The 25,462-nt window shown below is 40.5% G+C and overlaps 1 protein-coding gene across 1 annotated transcript; it reads right to left on the bottom strand.

Moving 5' to 3' along the window:
- On the bottom strand, positions 1-25,462 carry LOC142858012 (uncharacterized). The gene is made up of 5 exons (XM_075987318.1): positions 25,351-25,462; positions 6,394-6,766; positions 3,397-3,523; positions 3,167-3,227; positions 1-2,289 (listed from the first exon to the last, which is right to left on the bottom strand). Exons 2-5 carry the CDS (start codon positions 6,430-6,432, stop codon positions 1,248-1,250), a joined length of 1,269 nt encoding a protein of 422 aa, XP_075843433.1. The 5' UTR covers positions 6,433-6,766; positions 25,351-25,462; the 3' UTR covers positions 1-1,247.

The following is a 25,462-nucleotide window of genomic DNA, read 5'->3' as shown; positions in this document are numbered from 1 at the left end:
TGAGCCATCTCTCCAGCCCCCGTTCAAATGCTTTTGATATTTTTATTTTTATATTTTTTTTATTGTGGATGAGGTCAATTATTTGAACTCTCAAATATTTTTATTGTTATTATCTGTTTGTTTATTTGTGGGTTTGCAACACGGGGTTTCCTTGTGTATCCTTGTATGCCCTGGGACTCACTTTGTAAACAAGACTGGCCTCAGACTCACAGAGATCCGCCTGCCTCTGCCTTCTAGTGATGGCATTAAAGGCGTACACTAAACACATTTTTTTTGAAAACAGGGTTTTTCTGTGTCACTTTGCCTGTCCAGACCTGTAGGGTACACTACCGTGGGCTCTATAGTCCCTGTGACCTGTAGGGTACACTACCGTGGGCTCTATAGTCCCTGTGACCTGTAGGGTACACTACCGTGGGCTCTATAGTCCCTGTGACCTGTAGGGTACACTACCGTGGGCTCTATAGTCCCTGTGACCTGTAGGGTACACTATGGTGGGCTCTATAGTCCCTGTGACCTGTAGGATACACTATCATGGGCTCTATAGTCCCTGTGACCTGTAGGATACACTATCATGGGCTCTATAGTCCCTGTGACCTGTAGGATACACTATCATGGGCTCTATAGTCCCTGTGACCTGTAGGATACACTATCATGGGCTCTATAGTCCCTGTGACCCCGTAGGATACACTATCATGGGCTCTATAGTCCCTGTGACCTGTAGGATACACTATCATGGGCTCTATAGTCCCTGTGACCCCGTAGGGTACACTATCATGGGCTCTATAGTCCCTGTGACCCCGTAGGGTACACTATCATGGGCGTTATAGTCCCTGTGACCTGTAGGGTACACTATCGTAGGCATTATAGTCCCTGTGACCTGTAGGGTACACTATCATGGGCATTATAGTCCCTGTGACCTGTAGGGTACACTATCATGGGCGATATAGTCCCTGTGACCTGTAGGGTACACTATCATGGGCATTATAGTCCCTGTGACCTGTAGGGTACACTACCGTGGGCTCTATAGTCCCTGTGACCTGTAGGGTACACTATCATGGGCATTATAGTCCCTGTGACCTGTAGGGTACACTATCGTGGGCATTATAGTCCTGTGATCCCAAAGGCTATACTACATTTTTTAAGAGCTCATCACTATTTTGAGTTCTTACATGTCTTTTATGTGAATTAGGATAAGCATTTTATCACACTGTTCACATGCAGAAGGTTTAGTGCTACTTTTAGTTCTTTCATTCATTTGAAGGAAACAGGGATAAAGGAAGTAGGTATTGTTGACATTTATAGGGGTTTTCCACAGCATGGACGGACTGATGCCTCTTAAAGGAACTCTGCCGGCTGAAGGATCTGCCACACTGCATACACTCGTACGGTTTCTCTCCAGTATGTCTTCTTTCATGTAATCGGAGGTAAGAGTGATGCCTAAAAGCTTTACCACATTCTTTACATTCATAGGGTTTCTCTCCAGTGTGGCTTCTTTCATGAAACTGAAGGTAACTCTGACGTGTAAATGCTTTACCACAATGTTTACATTCATAAGGTTTTTCTCCCGTATGAGTTCTTTCATGTAACCGTATGGAAGAATGATATCTAAAAGCTTTCCCACACAGCTTACACTCAAAGGGCTTTTCACCTGTGTGCGTTCTTTCATGCATTTGAAGTAAAGAGGGGTAAATGAAGGATTTACCACACTCTTTACAATTATAAAATGTTTCTCCATGCATTATTTTATGTCTATGATAGGAACTCTGAGACTTGAAAACTATATCACACTGTTTACATTCATAGTGTTTTTCTCCAGTATGAACTTTTTCATGTAATCGCAGGTGAGTAAGTCTGCTAAAGGCTGTACCACAGTGTTTACATTCGTAAGGTTTTTCTCCAGTGTGAATTCTTTCATGTGATTGAAGGGCACTGAGACATCTAAAGGCCTTACTACACTGCTGACACTTATATGGTCTTTCTTCAATATGAATTTTCTGATGTCTTTGAAGAGAATTGAAAGAACTCAAGGTTTTACCACACTGGTTACATTCATAACATTTCCGAACAGTCTGGCTTCCTTCACACTCCTTGTAGTCATAGTTGTGATGTCCATTGTAAGTTAGGTGATACAGTCCATAGGATTTTAAACACACCTCACACTCAGAAGGCCCACTCGAAGTCTGAGTTTCCGTGTACCCTTCAATACTTGTAAGAAAATTGGAGTCCTGTGGCTTCTGTTCATAGTCTTCATGTACATACTGTGTATATTCAGAGTGAGATATGACGTGCCTATTAAAAGATAAATGACATGTGAAAATTTCTCCACCCACATTGCTGCTCATATTGAGACTGGTATATGGATAAGGTTGTCCCACCCTGACCACCTTCTTCAGTATCACAGAGTACCTGTAAATGTAACTAGTGTGCAAAATGGCAAGCACATTAGTCACAGTTGATTTATCACTGCTTGCTTATTAAATCATCTTGCTTGGACAACCTGCTACAATCAAAATGTGCCTTCACATGAAGGGTCTAAAAATAAATGAACTGCTGGCCTACAATACAGTTCCCTCAGGCCTAGGATCAAAATGGTAGCATTCGTTAACGCAGGGTCCCAGAACTGGTTCTGGGTGAAAGACTACACAAAAAATATTTTGGGTGAAAATTTTCTACTGACAAATTAATTTAAAGTCAGGCTTATTTGTTTTTTAACTTGTTAAATTTTCATGGCACAGCAGCAGAAGAAAAGGCTCAGTGGTTAAGAGAACTGGGTGTTCTTCTAGAGAACCCTGATTCAGTTCCCAGCACCAACATGGGGGGGTAACAATCCAATTCCAAAGGATCAGAGGCCCTCTTCTGGCTTCCGAGGGCACAGCATGCATGTAGTACACAGACATAAACACAAACAAAACACCCTTATACATAAAATAAAAATAAATAAATTTGCCAGGCAGTGGTGGTACATGCCTTTAATTACTCAGGAAGGAGAAGCAGCTGGATCTCTGTGAGTTCAAGGCCAGCACAGGCTACAAAGAAAGCTCCAGCACAGCCAGGGCTATACAGAAAAACCCTATATCAAAAAATTAAAACACAAATAAATAATTCTTAAAAACAAAATCTTTACAGCACACAGGAACATTTGCTTGCACTTGTGCATGCAGATTACCTTAGATTTATTTCAGGATCTTCATTATGTTCTTCAATTTTCTGGTCTTCCCATTCATATCCTAAAATATTGGCACAGTAATATGTGATGAATTACTAGGGTGTACATTGTCACTACATCTAATTTCTTCACCACATTCTTCCCTCTCCACATCCGAATCACAGTGACCATCAATAACCAGAAACACTTGCTCTCTAGTTTACAAAGTGAAGATAAGATGATATCCTCACCGATGGCAGTGAAGTTCCTGCAGGTCTCCAGCATCACATCTCCATAGAGACTCTTCTGGGAAGGATCCAGCAAATCCCACTCTTCCTGGGTGAAGTGCACAGCCAGATCCTCAAAGCTCACCAGGTCCTAAAACATCCCATATTTGTATATAAAAGAGCGGGTGAGAACGACATCTGTCCACATCTGACAGTACGACAGCATAACTGTGTGGTCTTCACACACTCATTCCATGACGCACGAGTTCTAGCAAAACACCGAATGATGTTCAGGGACGGCAGACAGATCACTCTCCTCATTCCTGCACTCAAGAGATGAGCTGCTCCCCACCCCTTCCCTTTCTCCAGTTATCTCCACTTCTTGTCCCAGGAACACCCTATCATCTGATACAGCGACATTAAATTAGGGCTCAGGAGGCTGTTTGTCCTTGGGATTCAGGCTCAGAGTTTAGCTTCTTCCTCCATATTCCTGACACTCAAAGAAATTTCTGAAAACAGGTTAAGAAAAAAAAGGAAAGCACATAAAGTGCAGAGAATTCGTACAAGTAACAGAATCTCTGGACCAAGTCCTCTGGACATGTCCTGAAGCATATGGCAAACTCTACCCTACGACAAACACAAAGAGCAAACCCTGGAAAAGAAAGAGTGAATTCCTAAAGTACTACATAACCATGGACACTCTTTAAGACAGCTATTTAGTGTGTGTGCATTTATTTGCATGGGCACACACGTCACTATGAGTGTGGGAGTCAGTTTGCTCCTTCTACCATGTGTGCCCCAGGGACTGAACTCAGGTTATCATGTCTAGTGGCAGTTGCACTGACCTGCTGAGCCATATCACTGCCCAGAGGTGTTGTGGAATATTATTTTAAGATGTATTACATTTGCTTATGCTGTGGAATACTTTATTTATTATTAATTATTATTATTATTTATTAAACAATAATAAATAATGCAAAGACATGTCACATTCTTTTATGTTACATTTGTCTAACACTGTGAAGCTATGCTACTTTGGCTGTCTAAAACACCTGACTGGTCTAATAAAGAGCTGAATGGCCAATAGCAAGGCAGGAGAAAGGATAGATGGGACTGGCAGGCAGAGAGAATACATAGGAGGAGAAATCTGGCAGGAGGGATCAAGGAGCGAGAAAAAGAAGGGGTCAGCCACCTACCTACACAGTCAGACAAGTAGTAAGAAGGAAAGAAAAGATATACAAAAACAGAGAAAGGTAAAAACCCAGAATCAAAAGATAGGTAATTTAAGAAAAGCTCGCTAGCAATAAGCCAAGCTAAGGTCAGGCATTCATAAGAAAGAATAAGCCTCCGTCTGTGATTGAGAGCTGGGTGGCAGGCCCTCCAAAGAGCCAAACAAGTTAAAGAAAACAGCAACACAAATGCTCACTCGTTTTGGTTTTTTTGAGACAGGGTCTCAGATGTAGCCTTGCTTGCTGGCCTGGAGCTTGCTATGTAGACCAGGCTGGTCTCGAACTCATAAAAATCAACCTGCCTCAATACCCCAAGAACTGGAATTAAACGTGCAACATCACGCCCAGCAATGCTCACTTTTAACAATCAAAAAATGCAGAAAGAATGCAGAAAAATACAATTGTGAAAACTGGAATGGGAAAAAACATATTTGATGTAAGTCATCTCTGAAAATTATCAGTAACTACACAATCTAAATAGCGCCACCCACTAGGGATTAAGTGTTGTACACATGTACCTAGAAGGGCAATGTCACACTCAAATGATGAAAATCATTTTTAAAAAAATGCCCCATAGCCACAAGTTTAGTAACTTATATGAAATTAACAAATTCTTTGAAATGAGCAATCTATCTATCCCAAAACAGTCATAAAGGACTACACGGAGAAAACTACTGGACTACCTTAGATGAAAGGGCCAAATTATTTGAAGACTCTATCAAGATAAGAGATGAAATAGTATCTATGTACATGCACATGTAGAAAAGAAATTAAATCAATATTTAATAGTTGAAAACAGGACAAGGCTTCTTCTGGAGCTAACACTGCCCTGTGGTCTCCTAGGTAGCTTACCTTTTCTTTCCCTTTTGCCCTCCTCTTTAGGATGCTGGCTGGTGCCTAAATGTGCTTTTTCTGGTACTTTGGGCTTCTCTGCCACGGGACTGACCACTATACCAATTTAATTCATGAATCATTGCTTTCTCTTCCCTTATCCATCTCCCCTTACTGGCAGCTGCCAGTACTGGGGGCTTGCTTTCAACTCAAAACTGTCCTTACAGTTCTTAAATTCTTTTTTTAATTACTTTATGTGTGTACATGTGCAACTGTATGTATATGTACCATGTGGATTCAGTACCCACAGAGGCCAGAAGAGGACATTGGTCCCCTTCAAACTAGAGTTAGAACAGTTGGGACCTACCACATAGGTAATGGAAATTGAACCTGGGTCCTCTGTAAGAACAGTAACTGCTGTTAACTTCCAAGTCATCTCTTCAGCCTTAAATTCTTTTTAGTAACAAGACAAAGAACCTCAAGAGGAGACCCAAATTTCCCATGTGCAGGCAGAATTTCCCAAAATCCTGTACCATGACATAGCTGCTCACAAAGACATAAATGCAGGCAAAACACCAATGCACATGAAATTAAAAAATAAATTTTAAAAATTAAAAATATATACAAATTAAACTAAGTGGTATTGGCACATGTCTTTAATTCAGAAAGGCAAAGGCAGACAGGTCTCTGTGAGTCTGAAGCCAGCCCAGACAGCCAGTTCCATGGCAGGCAAGGCTGATACACAGATAAACCCTGTCTCAAAAAGCAAAAACCAAAATGTGTGTGTGTGTGTGTGTGTGTACACATGTATTAAATTAAATAGACAATGGTGATTTAAAATAATGCTTAGAATATACAGGAGGACACAGTTAGCTATCTGAACCAATCAGGATTCTCTTGAGGACAGAACTAAAATAACAAGGAGAATTTATTAGATTACCTTATCTAATTTACAGCTTACCTGATCTGGCCTGGAGAGTCCAATAATGGCAGTCTCCATGACAGAGAGGCTCCATCCACAAAGACTAGAAGCCTCAAGAGCTTCAATCTGGCACCTCAGGCCCAGAGCACACCTGGACAGCTTCTGGTCTTCAGCCCACACCGGAAAGTACAAAAAGCTGGGTTCCAATGTCAGTGCAGGATGGTGGCAGTGGCGACAGCAGTAGCAGCAGCAGCAATGGGACAGATGCACTCACTAGCAAGAAGTGAAGGCAGGAGATCAACACTGCTTCTTCTCTGGACTTCTCTGTATTAAGGCCACACTCAAAGTGCCACCTACTATACAACAGCGTCTTCTCGGCTCAGTTAGGACTTCCTGAAGTTACCTGGCAGTCCTGCGCAGAGACAGGTCTCTTAGTTGATTCCAGAGCCAATCAGGTCAGCCATTAGCCATCATACAAACAACCAGCAATATTCAGGACTTGTGTTCCTACCAAGTATGTCCCTCACACTACACCCTCCTAATCTCTGGGTCTGTCTGTCTCCACCCACAGTCTCCTCTCAGACTCGTCTTACTTGTGACTAAACGTGTCTCAACCAAATCAGCAGCAACCTGCATTTTCTCCCTCTCACACTACTGGCCAAATCCTAGCACACAGCCTGATGCAGGTTCTGCTAAAGCCCTTGGGCTTAGAAGGGAGGTCCCACCTGAGTGGGGCTCCTATGGCTGAGGCCCACAATCACCAAAACCACATGATAAAAGTTTCCTATCAGGTTTAGAAGTGTTTAGTTCTGTTTTGTTGTTGTTTTGGGTTTTGTTTTGTTTTTTTTTTTTTTTTGCTTTTTGCGTGTTTGTTTGCGGGTGGGGTTGTTTCAATTATGGTTTTTCAAGACAGAGTTTCTCTGTGAAGCACTGGCTGTCTTGGAACTAGCTCTGTAGACGAGGCTGGCCTTGAATTCAGAGATCAACCTCCCAACTGTCTTGGGGCCAGGTTACTTTCTAAATATTTATTTTCTTGCCCATAAACAAATGAAATGATACTCTCCCTTTGCAATGAGTATCAGTGAACACAGGCTACATGGGCGTTCAAAGCACCAAGAATAAGTAATGGTTAAGTGCTCAACCCAAAATAGGCCATTTTTTAAGAATTTTTTTAAATTCTGCTTTTAGGATTTTGATATAGATATGAATAATTTGTATTAGTATAGATTTTGTTTTATTGATAGAGATTTAAGGTCAATTTTGTTATATGTATATGTATATTTTTGTTATTGATTAGGATATTGTGATTCTGTAGTTCATTAAAAAATGTAATGTATAATTAAGAAATATAGGTTAATGGATAATCATCAATAATAGTCAAGTTTGTAGTCATGTTAGTTAGATTTTCTAGATATACAGAGAAACATTTCATTACATGGGCTGCCAAGCTAAACTAGAATGGATATAAGGGCATTACGATTTCAAAATTTGGGTCTACGGATATGATGCTTTGGAGAGGGTCTTCTTTTGTTTTCACAGAGGACCAGACCCTGTGGATTGGTATCAATATGGTATGATAGACCACGACCTCCCGAAGGGTTGCTGTAAACATCTTCAGAAAATTGCTTCGCTCAACTGCCAACTGAGATGAAACTACCACACAGGTTATACCATGAAAGACCTCATTAACGACGCCCCCATTCAGTAGAAAGCAGTTTGGAGAGAAAAAACTGCGCCCATGTTCCCAAATATGGTTTATAAACGTTCTTTAACATTTAAAGGGGGATATGATATAGATATGAATAATTTATATTAGTATAGATTTTTGCTTTATTGATAGAGATTTAAGGTCAATTTTGTTATATGTATATGCATATTTCTGCTATTGATTAGGATATTGTGATTCTGTAGTTCATTAAAAGTGTAATGTATAATTAAGAAATATAGGTTAATGGATAATCATCAGTAATAGTCAAGTTTGTAGTCATGTTAGTTAGATTTTCTAGATATATAGAGATACATTTCAGTTAGATAGACATTCTTCATATCTTTCAAAGACTGCAGAATATGGCATTTAATGTTTTAATAACTTAGGACTTTTCATGACAATGAGACACTCTGCTCCTGGCAGCACCAATCTACTTCGAGAGGAAGATGGGCATCGAAGAGGATCCTTATGGAGTTTGATAGCCATTTGGGCAAGAAACTGCTCTTGCCTGGACTGTTGCATAAACTGGACACAAAGAACCCACAGAGAGAGGATTGCTGAACTTGCCTAAAGGTGAGATGATCTTTGGGGGTTCCTGATTCCTGAAAGAGTCTGCAAGACATTCTGCAGGACACAGCAGATAGTGACTGAACTGCCTTTGAAATTTCCTGCTTCATGGAAATGTCTGCTGGATACTATGGGCCTATAGGCCAAAGATGGATGCCCCAACGGTACAAAAGAACTTTGGGTTACTGTACAGGCAGCGAGATGTCTCTGTCATTTCTAGAGTTTTCTTATTTCTTGTTTACTTAGGTAATATTATATCCTTCTGGAGTCTTTGATGGAGTTAAAGAATGGATAGATAATCATAGTTTTCCTTAGTTATGATAAAGGATAAAATAGATATAAATATTGTAACTGTAATTCTTGCGTAATAACTGTTTTGCTATATGTAATTTTACTATGTTAAAGTTAAAGCCTTTCTTTTTTGTTTAAACAGAAAAAAGGGAAATGATGTGGGAGTGATTTCTTATTAATAAAGAAACTGCCTAGACCCATTTGATAGGCCAATCCTTAGGTAGGCGGAGTAAACAGAACAGAATGCTGGGAGAAAGAAGCTGAGTCAAGGAGTCGCCATGATTCTCCCACTCCAGACAGACGCAGGTTAAGATCATTCCTGGTAAGCCAGCTCGTGGGCTACACAGATTAATAAAAATGGGTTAGATCGATATGTAAGAGCTAGCCAATAAGAAACTGAAACTAATGGGCCAAGCAGTGTTTAAAAGAATACAGTTTCCATGTAATTATTTCGGGTAAAACTAGCCGTGCGGGCGGCCGGGTGCCGGGGACGCAGCCCGCCGCTCCTATTTCAACAGGATTTTATTTATATTTTGTGTTAGGATGTTACGCCTTCATGGTTTTTTAGGGGGAGGGGTTCGAGACAGGGTTTCTCTGTGTAGTTCTGGCTGATCTCAAACTCAGAGATCCTCCTGCCTCTGCCTCCTGAGTGCTGAGATTAAAGGTGTACACCACCACCACCACCACCCAGCTCATACAGGGATTTCTTTGCAACATGTTCATACAGTGCCCAAGAAGGTCAGAAGACGAACTGGAGTTACAAGTGGTTGTGAGCCACCTTGTAGGTGCTAGGAATTGTCCTCTGGTCCTCGGAGAGGGCAGCCAGTGCTCTTAACCATGAAGCCATCTTTCCAGCCCCAAACTACAAATGACTAATGAAAGCGATCAACTAATAGAGGAGTGCTAGCAGAGGGTACGTTCAGTGCGGAGGTCAGGCTGCACCCTATTCTAAGCTACTCCATATTGTAAAGTAGATGTTCAGTACGGAGGTCAGGCTGCACCCTGTTCTAAGCTACTCCATATTGTAAACAGTAGCTTTCTAGGCAATGCCTTGCCCTGAGACTCAATTTTAAGAAAAGAGAATGACTGCAGCCCCTCAGTAGATCCACAAAAACACTATCTGTTCACCCAAATAGTGCAGACTGATACATGGCTTATTCCTGGGAACAGAAAGGAAGGTAAGTTTATCAGAGTGAGTTGACACTAGAGGGCCACACAAGAGCACTAAAATGTTATCAGGGAAACCAGGCCAGGAAACGATATAACTCCCTCTCCTAGCCCCTAGCCTCATAAAGTGATAGTGGGATGGCTGGCCCCAAACCAACCAACCAACTTATCACCTCATACCTGGCTGGCCCCAAACCAACCAACCAACTTATCACCTCATACCTGGCTGGCCCCAAACCAACCAACCAACTTATCACCTCATACCTGGCTGGCCCCAAACCAACCAACCAACTTATCACCTCATACCTGGCATGTATGTGAACGCAGGACAGACAAGGAACTCCTGCCCCTGAGGTTTCAAATCAACTAAGTCCAACCTCTTGACAGCCCAACCTATTCCACTACCTGTCCCTCCAGACCTTCTCCCTGTCTAGACCTAGACCTGAACCCAGAGTTGCCTGTTCTCAAAGCCTACTTCTGGCTTTTATCTCACAACTAGAACTCTGTAACATAGCAGAGAAAACTGAGTCCTCCTTGTGGCTTCATCAACGGCACCCTACTTTCCCTGAGGCATACTAGTTTTGAGTTCCTTATCATACCAGTGCAGGCTCTGTTTGCATTTCTCTCAGCCCACTTTTGTGACTTTTCTTTTACTTGTATCCATTATATATATTATGAATATATATGCTAGTTATACTGTGTTGTGTGATATGGGAATATTAGTAATTAATAATGGAACAAACCTGCATTAACCTTGTCCCAATTGCCAAGGTACGTGGAATTATCTAACAAATTACTATCTTCAAAACCATACTACCTTTTGAATTTATTGTTATTCAAAAACATTCTGAGAGAGAAAACAAGCTCCACCAGGAACAGAAGCTAGGAGCAAATCCAGTCTGGGACTCAGGCAAATCAGGACTGAGCCAGCGACCCATCCAGAGTCAGCGATCTCCACCAGAACAGGTCCAAATCCAAGCCAGGGACTTCTGCAGAAGGAGATCCAGACCAGGATTTACAGAAACAGATCAAAGCCAGCAGCCTAGGCCAAAGTAGGTCTGAGACAGCAAACTCCAACAGAACAGAGCAAAGCACAGGACCGCTGAGCTATCTCCAGGAACAGGAGTAGCCAACAGGGTAACTAGAACTGTGGCACTGACTGTACCACGAGGAGCAGCCATCTGAGCTTTGGATTCACTGGCACCTAGAAGATTAATCAACAGAATTCAGACAGCCCCAACCACACCTATTAGAGGAAAAGATGAGTAGAAAAGGTAAGATCACACGCTACACCACAAAGAGCAACACAATACCAGTAAAACCTAAAGATCCTACAGCAGCAAGACCTGAACAACCAAATATAGATGAACCAGAAGAAAATGATCTAAAATATAACCTCAGGCTGGAGAGTTGGCTCAGCGGTTAAGAGCATTGCCTGCTCTTCCAAAGGTCCTGAGTTCAATTCCCAGCAACCACATGGTGGCTTACGACCATCTGTAATGAGATCTGGTGCCCTCTTCTGGCCTGCAGGCATATACGTAGAAAGAATATTATATACATAATAAATAAATAAATAAATAAATAAATATTTAAAAAAATAAAAATAAAATAAAAAATAACCTCAAGAGAATGTTTGAAATTCTTAAAGATGAAATAAGAAATTCCCTTAAAGAAATGGAGGAAAAAACAAACAAAAAATTGGAAGATATCAGCAAATCACTTAAAGAAAACCAAAAAAATAAAGAGAGAAAGAAATCAAACATATAAAAGAAACTATCCAGGACTTGAAAACTGAAATAGAAACAATAAAGAAAACACAAAGTGAAGGAATTACAGAAACAGAAATCATGAGAAAAAGATCAGGAACCACAAAGGCCAGCATGAAGAGCAGAATACAAGAAATGGAAGAGAGAATCTCAAGTGCTGAAGATACAATAGAGGAAATAGACTCATCAGATACAGAAAACATTAAATCTAACAAAAGCTTAACCCAAAATATCCATGAAATATGGGACACCATGAAAAGGCCAAATCTTAGAATAATAGGTATAGAAGAAGGAGAAGTTCAACTCAAAGGCACAGAAAATTTATTTAACAAAATCATAGAAGAAAGCTTTCCCTACCTAAAGAAAGATATGCCTATGAAGATACAAGATGCTTATAGAACACAAAATAGACTGGATCCAAAAAAGAAGTCCTCTTACCACATAATAATCAAAACACTAAACATACAGAGTAAAGAAATAATATTATGAGCTGCAAAGGAAAAAGGCCAAGTAACATATAAAGATAGACCTATCAGAATTACACCTGACTTCTCATTGGAGATGACAAAAGCCAGAAGGTCATGGTCAAGCATTATGCAGACATTAATAGAACACAGATGCCAGCCCAGACTACTACACCCAGCAAAACTGTCAATCACCATAGAAGGACAAAACAAGATATTCTATGACAAATCTAGATTTCACCAATACCTAGCCACAAACCCAGCCCTATACAAAATACTAGAAGGAAAACTCCAACCCAAGGAAGATGGGTACACCAACAAAAACACAGATAATTGATGATCTCATGACAGCAAATCCCAAAGAAAAAAATGCACAAATTAATATCACCAATGATGAAAACTAAATTAACAGGTCATTAATATTCCTTAATGTAAATGGATTCAACTCACCTATAAAAAGGCACAGGCTAACAGATTGGATATGAAAACAGAATCCAACCTTCTTCTGCATACAAGACACTCATCTCAACCTCAGAGACAGACATCTTCTCAGAGTAAAGGGTTGGGAAAAAATATTCCAATCAAATGGACCTAAGAAACAAGCGTGTGTAGCTATCCTAATATCTAACAAAATAGACACCAAACTAAAATCAATCAAAAGAGACAAAGAAGGCCATCTCATATTAGTCACAGGAAAAATCCATCAAGAGGAAATCTCAATACTGAACATCTATGCCCCAAACACAAGGGCACCCTCATATGTCAAAGAAACACTTCTAAAGCTTAAATCGTATATTAAACCCCACACACTAATAGTGGGAGACTTCAACACTTCCCTCTCACCACTGGACAGGTCAATCAGACAAAAAAATGAAGAGAGAAATAAGAGAACTAACAGATGTTATGACTCGAATGGACTTAACAGACATCTATAGAATATTCCATCCAAACAGAAAAGAGGATATCTTCTTCTCAGCACCTCATGGAACCTTCTCAAAAACTGACCACATACTCAGTAACAAAACAAACCTCAAAAAATACAAAAAAAAAATTGGAATAACCCAATGTACCTTATCAGATCACCATGCTTTAAAACTAGAAGTCAACAGTAATACTAATTCCAGAAAGCCCACAAACACATGAAAATTAAACAATGCTCACCTGAATCATCAATGGGTCAAGGAAGAAATAAAGGGGGAAATTAGAAACTGCCTAAAGGCTGGGCGGTATTGGCGCACGCCTTAAATACCAGCACTCGGGAGGCAGAGGCAGGCGGATCTCTGTGAGTTCTACAAGAGCTAGTTCCAGGACAGGCTCCAAAACCACAGAGAAACCCTGTCTCGAAAAACCAAAAAAAAAAAAAAAGAAAGAAAGAAAAGAAAGAAAGAAAAGAAAAAAAAGAAATAGAAACTGTCATCAAAAGTCTCCCAAACAAAAAAAAAAGCCCAGGACCAGATGCTTTCAGCTCAGAATTCTATAAGACTTTAAAGAAGAACCAATACCAATACTCCTCAAATTATTCCACACAATAAATAGAAACAGAGGGAACATTGCCAAACTCTTTTTATGAGGCTACAATTACCCTGATACACAAACCACAGAAAGACATTACTAAGAAAGAGAACTACAGACCAATCGCACTCATGAATATTGATGTAAAAATACTAAATAAAACTGGCAAATCGAATCCAACCATCATCCACCATGATCAAGTCGGCTTCATCACACAAAAGCAGGAATGGTTCAACATACGAAAATCTGTCAACATAATCCACCATATAAACAAGTTGAAAAATAAAAACCACATGATCATCTCATTAGATGCCAAAAAAGCCTTCAACAAAATACAACATCCCTTCATAAAGGTCTTGGAGAGAATGCAGACACAAGGAACATACCAAACATAATAAAGGCAATACAGCAAGCCAACAGCCAACATCAAACTAAATGGAGAGAAACTCCCAGCAATTCCACTGAGATTAGGAACAAGACAAGGTTGTCCACTCTCTCCATACCTATTCAATATAGTTCTTGAGGACTTAGCTAGAGCAATAAGAGACCAAAGGAAGATCAAGGGGATACAAATTGGAAAAGAAGTCAAACTCTCACTGTTTGCTGATGATATGATAGTTTACATAAGCGATCCCAAAAATTCTACCAAGGAACTTCTACAACTCATAAATGAAGACGTAAGTCATAAACAATGCCACACCAGTTTGGAATTATGATTAATAGGGTGGTATTTATTTAAAGGGGAAAAAACTTACAGATCACTGTCAGCCCTCTGCGTAACCAGGAAGGAAGTCAAGTCACCGGCGGAGCAGGAAGTGAAGAGAGAGAGGAGAGGGAAGTGGCCGCTTTTTTAAAGGGAGAGAGACCACGCCCCAAGGGGCTGGTATCTCAGCGGCGATAGGCTGGAGGAGTGGGAGGACCTCCCGTAACACCTCCCCCTTTTGTTTAAATAAGAGAGTTCTAAACCTACTATGAAATTATATACAATAAGTACAAATATCCTATTCTAACTAGCTTAGGTCTTGTATAATAAATAACTTGGCCAAGTCATGAGAGAAAAGTAACTACATCTATATAGTCTTCAACCCCATCAAAGATCTGAGAAGGGAAATAATGTTACCTGGTTAATTAGGAAGTTCAGTAAAACAACTTCCAAAACATGCAACAAATCACAGAGACAACTAGCTACCTAGGCAATCACCCAAAGTCACATTAGCAGCGTTGAAGCAACCAACTTTGGCTAAGGCCTAACATAACTGACACACCATTTTCAAAGGCAAGCAACTTTTCAAAACTATCTTACCCTGTCTTGGCAGGATAAGACAGCCCTGTTTTATCCATTGATGCACGCTCTGTATCTTTGTCAGTGGTTGAGGTATGGGCATTTCTTTGCCCCAAGGCCAGTTCTGCCAAAAGGAAAGGCTCCAGATGGAGTGTCTTTGGTGCTCAACATTCTCTCGGGAATAGAGTGGTGTTGCCAGGAGCAATTGTGTCTCACTACCACAAAACTCTGAGTTAAATTAAAGGCCATTTTCTACAGCTCTTTGAAGAAGTTGAAGATTATCTATCTATACTGAGTATAATCTCTATATATCTAAAGAACCTGATTAGTCTAATTATAAATGACAAACTTAGATGACTATTAGTCTATATAATTCTCAATACTATCTAACTTAAAGACTAAGACAATAAACGACTGTGAAACAAATGAGGACAATGACCTCCAAAGATAAACAATGTATAAATATACATTGCAGTAGGTAAATATATATCAATACACAAACATTATATAAGTATCTTAATCAGAGGTAGAAATGTACACTGCAATATGGTAAATATATGCAATATATATATATCAATACAATATATGTCAATACATAAGAATGTTTTAAACAGAGGTAGAAACATGCATGCATACAATAGTCAATATAATTTAACTTTGTATCAATATACAAGAATCTATACCAATATATTTGTCTAAAAACAGTAACTCACAATTACAAATCTATTATCCCATCATCCCTCTTTTTTTTTTCCAAAATGATCCCTGAGCTTATAAAATTCCTCCCCCAACCCTCAATCGTATACTAATTATAATCAACCGCTAAATGGTGTCCCTAAACCCAAGGGCAAACTTTACTGGGAGAGGGGACGTCATCCTCTAGAATTACTTCCAGCTGTCACGGGGGCGACGTTCTTTCTGGGGGATCCTGTGAAAGTAAAATGATGGTTAAATTTCAAGATCAAGTCTTTTAATATTGCCAATAGTCTCTGAGTATTTTGTGCAGGTCTGACCAAAATGTTGTATAAGATGTGCACCATTTCAGCTAACCAAGTTGGAACTGTCTTGTGCAGCTGGTACCCAAAGCAGGTCTTGTAGTAGCGCTATCAGTATCATGACGTCATATCAACCAGGTGGAGTTGTTGTTATGGGGCCCCATCTTCTTCCTGGAAACTTCAAATGTCACTTCAGGAAAAACTCATTGTTCATTATGAAAAACTTAAGCATTAATCATATAGACATATATATATATATATATATATTCAATGAAAGACATGATAGATATATTCAATGAAAAGTATGATAGATATGAAGAAAAGCAAAGATGTTTTCTAAACTCATATTTCTTTCTGTCCCACATCATGGCTCTTGACATGAGACAGAAACTCCAGAAACTCTGGGTTTTTCTCTTACTAACAGGCTTGGAATTGGAGAGGGACTGAGCCAGAGTCCAACTTCAAAACCAGCTTTATAAATTTAGAAATATGGTTTAATATTACTTACACAACCCATTCAGTTTTCTTGATATTTCCTATCGGGCAGGTATTTTTCCATCTGTCAGTATCCAAACATCCAGGGTCCCTTGAATTTCTCAAAGATGAGTGTTTTCCTGTGGAGATAAGAACAGAACCCTGCCCCCATTCTATATGTTTTTCTTACCACCTGTATGAATATCATCATTGTGGATGAGTTGTCATTTCTCCTTTCCAAGAGGTTTCTCCTCTTCAAATCGAAACTTTATTAATTTTGATGGTATCCACAATTTTTCTTCTCCTGTGGAAACAAGAGCAAAACCCCTTCCCCAACGTAGCACATCTCCTGGCTTCCATTGAGAGGTCAGCACATCTTTGAAATAAATCGGTTGATTTAGTTCAGCAGACTTTTCCATTATCCAATGTCTCTCTGCTGCTGTCGTTCCTTTCTCATTAGCGTTAAGAAAATTCAAGGTTAATAAAGCATTATGTAATCTATTTCTGGGGGTATTTTCAGTCCCTTTCTGTTTGTTCAGCATATCCTTTATAGTACGATTTGATCTTTCTATAACTGCCTGACCTGTAGGATTGTTTGGTATACCTGTAATGTGTTTTATATTATAATAATCAAAAAAGCATTTCATTTTCTTAGATACATATGCTGGACCATTATCTGTCTTTATTTGCGCAGGTATACCCATGATGGCCATAACTTCCAATAAACGTGTGATTACTGAATCAGCCTTTTCTGAGCTCAGGGCAGTAGCCCATTGAAAACCTGAATAGGTGTCTATGGTGTGGTGTACATATTTTAATTTACCAAATTCCATAAAGTGGAACACATCCATCTGCCAGATTTCATTTCTCTTAGTACCCTTTGGGTTACTCCCTGCAGGCAACGGTGTTTGATTATAGAAAGAACAAGTAGGACATCTCTTTATAATGTCCTTAGCTTGTTGCCAAGTAATGGAAAATTCTTTCTTTAGGCCTTTACTATTGACATGATGCTTCTTATGAAATTCTGAGGCCTGCAACACACTTCCAATCAATAATTGATCAATCTCAGCGTTGCCTTGGGCTAGAGGACCAGGCAGACCTGTATGGGAACGGATGTGTGTTATGTACATCGGACAAAGCCTATTCCTAATTATGTCTTGTACTTGGATAAACAATGAAGTCAACTCTGTGTCATCTGGTATAAATTCAGCGGTTTCAATATGCAAGATAACTCTTTCTGCATATTGTGAATCTGTAACTATATTAAGAGGTTCTTTAAAATCCCTTAGCACCATAAGAATGGCATATAATTCTGCCTTCTGGACAGAATTATAAGGGCTTTGTTCCACCTTACTCAATTCATCTGACTTGTAACCTGCTTTCCCTGATTTATTTGCATCAGTATAGAACGTATGGGCTCCAGTTATTGGAGCATCACGTACAATTCTAGGAAGAATCCAAGAAGTTCTTTTTATGAGGTTAAGTCTACCACTTTTGGGATAGTTGCTATTAATTTCTCCCAAAAAATTAGCACAAGCTCTTTGCCACGGTTCATTGTCTTCCCATAACTTTTTTATTTCTTCAGTAGTAAAAGGCACTATAATTTCTGCTGGGTCTATACCTGCTAGTTGACGAAGTCTCAGCTTACCTTTTATAATTAATTCAGAGACTTTTTCCACATAAGTTTTTAATTTTTTACTTAGTTTATTAGGTATAAATATCCACTCTAAAATAATATCTTCCCTCTGCATTAGAATCCCTGTAGGAGAAATTCTGGAAGGCAATATGACTAGGATGCAGCTAAGATTTGGGTTCACCCTATCCACATGTGCCTCCTGTAATTTTTCCTCAATCATTGTCAGTTCCTTTTCTGCTTCAGCTGTCAGTTCTCTTGGACTATTCAAATCTTTATCACCATCTAAGGTTTTGTTTAAATGAACTATTAGATCAGGTGTTATCCCAACAGCTGGTCGTAGACTGGAAATGTCTCCTAACAATCTTTGGAAGTCATTAAGAGTCTTTAACCGGTCTCTCCTAATTTGTGCCTTTTGCGTTTTAATTTTCTCTAACCCTATTCTGTAACCTAGGTAATTAATAGAATTTCCTCTTTGAATCTTTTCAGGGGCAATTTGTAATCCCCACCTAGGCAAGACTTTCTTTACTTCTTCAAACATCCTTTCTAAAGTATCTTTATTTGAATCAGATAACAAGATGTCATCCATGTAATGATAAATAATGGACTTGGGGAATTGTTTACGAATTATTTCCAATGGCTTACTTACAAAATATTGGCACAGTGTAGGACTATTGAGCATACCCTGTGGGAGGACAGTCCATTGATATCTCCTATTGGGCTGAGAATTATTATAAGTAGGCACTGTGAAGGCAAATTTTTCTCTATCCTTTTCTTGTAACGGTATAGTGAAAAAACAATCTTTCAAATCAATAACTATAAGAGGCCATCCTTTTGGTAACAGAGAAGGCAAAGGAATTCCAGACTGTAGTGGGCCCATAGGTTGAATTACTTTGTTGACAGCTCTTAGATCTGTCACCATTCTCCATTTACCAGATTTCTTTTTTACAACAAACACAGGAGAATTCCAAGGGCTGGTTGATTCTTCAATGTGGTGAGCATCTAGTTGCTCCTGCACCAGCTGTTCCAATGCCTGTAGTTTATCTTCAGCTAGAGGCCACTGTTTGATCCATATTGGCTTCTCAGTTAGCCATTTTAAAGGTAGGGCTGTTGGTACCTCTAAAGGTTTGGTATTTGCTGTATGTTCTTGTACAGCCTGAATGGCTGGTGACCTTTTTCCATAATACCTCATCATATACTTCCCAGAATTATGAGTTCCTGGAACTACAGGAATGTTAATCTGGGTATTCCATTGCTGTAGCAGGTCACGGCCCCATAAATTTATGGCAATATTGGCTATATATGGCCTTAGTCTTCCTATTTGCCCTTCGGGCCCTATGCATTCAACCCATCTTGTGCTTTGTTTTACACGAGATAGGGTTCCAATTCCCAGGAACTGAACATCTACCTCTTGAAGAGGCCAATTCGGATGCCAAGATTCTGGGGTAATGATACTTACATCCGCACCTGTGTCTAATAAGCCTTCAATAAAAGTGCCATTTATACAGACTCTTAGCTTTGGTCTTTGATCATTAATAGACGTCTGCCAAAATATACGTTTACTCTGTCCAACTGGGTTTTTTGATTCATCCTCCACATGGATTTCATCATTTAGACCAGTATTACTTTTTACAGCAGAAATTGGAGCTTTTAATTTTCTTGGTGAGGCACGTTCTCCACTGTGACTGGGAATGACTGGGCCACTGTTGGCTTGGGGGCCTGTGAGAGGCCCCTCAAGGAGTTTCCCGACGGTATCGGGTTGCCTTGTTTGTCTGTTGTTGACCTGCATTCATTGGACCAATGTCGGCCTTTACCGCATCTCCTACATATACCTGAAGGCCTAGGTCTCCTATTTTTGTCATTCCCAGAGGAGATAATATTCCTAGAAATTCTGTGCCTGCAATCCCTTTTCAGATGTCCTAATTTACCACAATTAAAACACCTGGCAGTTTGATGTCTCCTCATTGCTGTGGAAATCGCTTCTCCTACCCAAGATTCATCGTTATAGCTAAACGTCTCAACATTCATCGTATGCTGAATCCATTCATCCATAGGTGCTGATCTAGACTTTAAAGGCCCAATTATCTTTTTGCATTCTATGTTTGCATTCTCAAAAGCTAGAGATTCAAGAAGTATTTGTCTAGCTTCTGGGTCTGTTATCCCTATGTCCAGAGCCTTAATTAATCTTTGCAAAAAGTCAATAAAGGGTTCTCTCTGTCCCTGCCTAATTCTGGTATATGATTCAACCCTTTTTGCTGGATCTTGTATCCTATTCCAAGCTTTTAAAGCTGCTTGGTGACATAGACACAGTACTTCATCGTCATAAAGAGCTTGGACCTGTGGATCAGCATATTCTCCTGCACCAAGAATTTGATCTTGGGAAACCTCAATACCTTTTGCTCTTCCTTGCTGTTCCATATGTTTGGATTCTTCTCTGAAATAAATTCCAAACATCAAGGAAGGTCCATTATCTAAAACCGCAGACACTAACTGATGGAAATCATGGGGGGTAGCTCTAGCATTAGAAGCCCAAGTCCTTATCATTTCCTTTACGTATGCAGAGTGCAAGCCAAAATTAACAATAGCTTGCTTAATTTCTTTTAGATCATTCATTGCTATTGGCGTCCATCTAGCTTCTCTGACTCCCTTTGAGCCTTTAGAAGTTGACGCTTTGTCAGAATTAAGTATAGGGTATGCTGCTAAAACCTTTGGTAAGCCAGTTCTAATAGCTGGTGTTGGCATTGTATCCTGTCCTTGTGCCTTATTACTCTGTTCACCAGCTCCAATCATTTCTTCAATCATTTCAAGTCTTTTTATTATTGTCTCTTTTGAATCCTTAATCTCCTGACCTGCATGAGTTTCTAGTAAAGATTGTATGGTTCTTAGGAGTGCCATGATCTTCCTAAATGATAGAATATGCAAAAGAATACTGAAACCTAGTAACCAGTAAATTAAGTTATCCCCATAGTCATATAAACCTTGCATGATATAACCCATTGTATTGGTAACCAGAACAGTAAAATTCGCATTGGAAACGAGAACTGCCATATTACCTATTATCCAGCAGGTGGCGCTGTTGCCAAGTCTCGACGAAAACACCGTCCTGTTTCAGAGTCCGCCTAGTATTTGTTAAAAACTGGAAAATGTAAGTTGCTCAACAAAGTAAATGTAATTAAATCAATTCCAGAGATGGAACCAGAAACCAGAGCAACCTGGAAGCCGCTTATGCCTCCACGTGACAGAGTCACCCTGAGGGGTTGCAGCTTTCAGCAACCGCGTGCTCTGGTTCGCGCCACTTAAGAGCTGTGCTTGCAAGGGAGATTTAAAAATGACTCAGAAAAGAGCAAACCAGGCGGGCAGAGACTATGCGGGCCTGTGGAGTTTAAATCCCACGTGGGGAGGCGAAGGCCGCAGCCGCAAGGCACAGGCGGCGGCTGAGGAAGGGAGGGCTCCCGCCAAGCCGCGGCCGGCAGCCGAGCGGGGAAAGGAGAGGTTCTAAAACCAAACGTTGGGTGCCAATTGAAGACGTAAGTCATAAACAATGCCACACCAGTTTGGAATTATGATTAATAGGGTGGTATTTATTTAAAGGGGAAAAAACTTACAGATCACTGTCAGCCCTCTGCGTAACCAGGAAGGAAGTCAAGTCACCGGCGGAGCAGGAAGTGAAGAGAGAGAGGAGAGGGAAGTGGCCGCTTTTTTAAAGGGAGAGAGACCACGCCCCAAGGGGCTGGTATCTCAGCGGCGATAGGCTGGAGGAGTGGGAGGACCTCCCGTAACACATAAACACTTTCAGCAATGTAGCAGGATACAAGATTAACTCAAAAATAAAATCAGTAGCCCTCCTGTACACAGATGATAAAAGGGCTGGGGAAGAAATCAGAGAATCAACACCCTTCACAGTAGCCACAAAAAGCATTAAATATCTCGAAGTAACTCTAACCAAACAAGGGGGAGACTTGTATGACAAGAACTTTAAATCTTTGAAGAAAGATATTGAAGAAGAGACCAGAAAGTGGAAATATATCCCATGCTCTTGGGTAGGCAATTAACATAGTAAAAATGACAATCTTACCAAAATCAATCTACAGATTCAACGCAATGCTCATCAAAATCTCAGCAAAATTCTTCACAGACCTCGAAAGAGTGGTACTCAACTTCATATGGAAAAACAAAAAACCCAGGATAGCCAAAACAATCCTGGGCAATAAAAGAACTTCTGGAGGCAGCACAATCCCTGACTTCAAACTCTACTACAGAGCTACAGTACTGAAAACAACCTGGTATTGGCATGAGAACAGACAGGAGGACCAATAGAACTGAATAGAAGACACGGATATCAACCCAACATCTTCAAACACCTGATCTTTGGTAAAGAAGCAAAAAAAATATCAAATGGAAAAAAGAAAGCATATTTAACAAGTGGTGCTGGCATAACTGGATATCAACATGTAAAAGAATGAAAATAGATCCATGTCTATCACCATGCACAAAACTCAAGTCCAAATGGATCAGAGACCTCAACATAAAACCACAATGAACCTTATAGATGAGAAAGTGGGAAGTACACTTGAACGCACTGGCACAGGAGACCACTTCCTAAATATAACCCCAGCAGCACAGACACTGAGAGAAACAATTAATAAATGGGACCTCCTGAAACTGAAAAGCTTCTGTAAAGCAAAGGACACAGTCAACAAGACAAAACGACAGCCTACAGAATGGGAAAAGATCTTCACTAATCCCACATCAGACAGAGATCTGATCTCTAAAACATACAAAGAACTCAAGAAATTGGACACCAGCTCTTTCTCTTCCGGTCGCAGGCGCTTCAGGAGCCGCCGATTAGCGTCCAGCCATGGCCAAGTCCAAGAACCACACCACACACAACCAGTCCCGGAAATGGCACCGAAACGGCATCAAGAAACCCCGGTCACAAAGATACGAATCTCTCAAGGGGGTTGACCCCAAGTTCCTGAGGAACATGCGCTTTGCCAAGAAGCACAACAAGAAAGGCCTGAAGAAGATGCAGGCAAATAATGCAAAGGCCATGAGTGCACGTGCGGAGGCCATCAAGGCCCTGGTGAAGCCCCAGGTGGTAAAGCCCAAGGTGCCAAAGGGCCCCACCCGCAAACTCACCCGTCTGGCTTTCATTGCTCACCCCAAGCTTGGGAAGCAGATTAGAAGCTACATGGCCAGGGGTCGTAGGCTCCAAAAAACAAAGCCCAAGGTTCAATCCAAGGCAGAGGCCTCAGCTGCAGCTCAGGCTCCCAAAGGTGCCCAGGCCCCTGTGAAGGCCCCATAAAAAAGGTCTCAGTCTGCCAATGTGAAGACAGGTGGACTGGTGTGAACACCTACACAGTATTTGCAGATGTTCAGGACCTTATGCTGTTTTTACAAATAAACTTGAGGCAAGTTCTGTTAAAAAAAAAAAAAAAGGAATTGGACACCAAAAGATCACATAATCCAAAAAAAAAATGGAGTACAGACCTAAACAGAGAACTCTCAACAGAGGAATCTAAAATGGCTGAAACACACTTAAGGAAATGTTCAACATCCTTAGTCATCAGAGAAATGAAAATCAAAACAACTCTGGGATTCCATCTTACACCTATAAGAATGGCCAAGATCAAAAACACTGATGACAACTTATGCTGGAAAGGGTGTTGGGTAAAGGAAAAACTCCTCCATTGCTGGTGGAAGTGCAAATTGGCACAGCCCCTTTGGATATCAGTATGGTGATTTCTCAGAAAATTAGGAAACAACCTTCCTTTGGGTATATACCTTTTGGATAAGGATGCTCAATCATACCACAGGGACATGTGCTCAACTATGTTCATAGCAGGTTTGTTTGTCATAGCCAGAACAAAGAATGGATAAGAAAAATGTGGTACATTTACACAATGGAGTACTACAACAGCAGAAAAAAATAATGGCAGCTTGAATTTTGCAGGAAAATGGATGGAGCTAGAAAACATTATTTTGAGTGAGGTAACCCAAACACAGAAAGACAATTATCATATGTACTCACTCATAGGTGGTTTTTAAACATAAAGCAAAGAAAGCCAGCCTACAAACCACAATCCCAGAGAACTTAGATAACAGTGAGGACACTAAGAGAGACATACACAGATATAATCTACACGCGAAGTAGAAAGTAGAAAAAAACACAATCTCCTGAGTAAACTGGGAGCATGGGGACCTTTGGGGAGGGTTGAAGAGGGGAAAGGAGAGGCAGGGAGGGGAGCATAGAAAAATGTAGAGCTCAATAAATATCAATAAAAAATGTATAAAAAATTCTGACACTTTTGGAAGACACAAGTGTGTTCATCCGTATTTCTAACATAGCACATTCATGACAGGAAGTCTCAATAATGAGATGTCAGGTACCGGTTTAAACTAGAAGCTCAACATACTTCTAATAAAAATTCTAAAACATATTTGTCATAACAGGAAACAAATTAAAAATGATGTGCAGAAATGAAGGAAAGAAATGATGAACACAATACAGAGGAACCAACTGCAATGCTTCCTGACTATAACACTTCCCATCAGACATCAGTACTCAAGATAATGTACCATTTGAGGAAAAATATTAACAAACACATAAATAGAAATAAAGACAAAAATATAGACAAAGGATGTTTGGCAGAAGAACTAACAAAAAAAATTAATGAGAAGTCTTTTCTAAAGCTGCTTCTGAACACATTTGCAAATAAACTCACTGGATAAAGACTTTACAGATGTTGCAAAATTAGCCTGAAATGGATCCTATATCTACATGTGCAATGCAAAATTCAGAACTTCTAGAAGACACCACAAAGAACCTCAGTCTAGCACGCTGTCTTCCAGCGCAGCACCAAAAGGTGGACTTGTGCAAAGGTGACATCACCCCACCACGCACGCGCGCGCGCACACACACACACACACACACACACACACAAACGCAGGCGCGGAAGAGGACGATCAAGGCGGATGCGCGCGCGCACACAGGCCGCCGGTCAGGCCAGGGCCCAGGTCGCAGGGCGGACTCCGTGTCCCCGGCCCGCTCCCCCAGCGCGGGGAGGACCAGCACACAGGCTCCCGCAGCTCAGCAGATCGCTCCTCCCCATCTGGGGATCGCGATCCCGCGCTCACCTTGGTGCAGCTGCCGAGCTCTCCTCCGTTGTCCTCCGTGCTCCGGGCAACGGCGCCCTCAGCAACCTCCCTCAGCCTTGGTGAAGAACCCTCAGCTAGCATGGCGCCGGAA

Source organism: Microtus pennsylvanicus, chromosome 9 (assembly GCF_037038515.1).
Source record: "Microtus pennsylvanicus isolate mMicPen1 chromosome 9, mMicPen1.hap1, whole genome shotgun sequence".
NCBI classification, from domain to species: domain Eukaryota; kingdom Metazoa; phylum Chordata; class Mammalia; order Rodentia; family Cricetidae; genus Microtus; species Microtus pennsylvanicus.
The sequence above is the reverse complement of the archived record's forward strand: the minus strand, read 5'-3'. Positions and strand labels throughout refer to the sequence as shown.

Excerpts from the sequence above, each read along its gene's own strand:
- LOC142858012 (XM_075987318.1), bottom strand. The coding sequence starts at position 6,432 with ATGGAGACTGCCATTATTGGACTCTCCAGGCCAGATCAG. Across the intron at positions 3,524-6,393 it reads GACTCTCCAGGCCAGATCAG|GACCTGGTGAGCTTTGAGGA; the intron begins GTAAGCTGTAAA and ends GGGATGTTTTAG. Across the intron at positions 3,228-3,396 it reads CAGGAACTTCACTGCCATCG|GATATGAATGGGAAGACCAG; the intron begins GTGAGGATATCA and ends CCAATATTTTAG.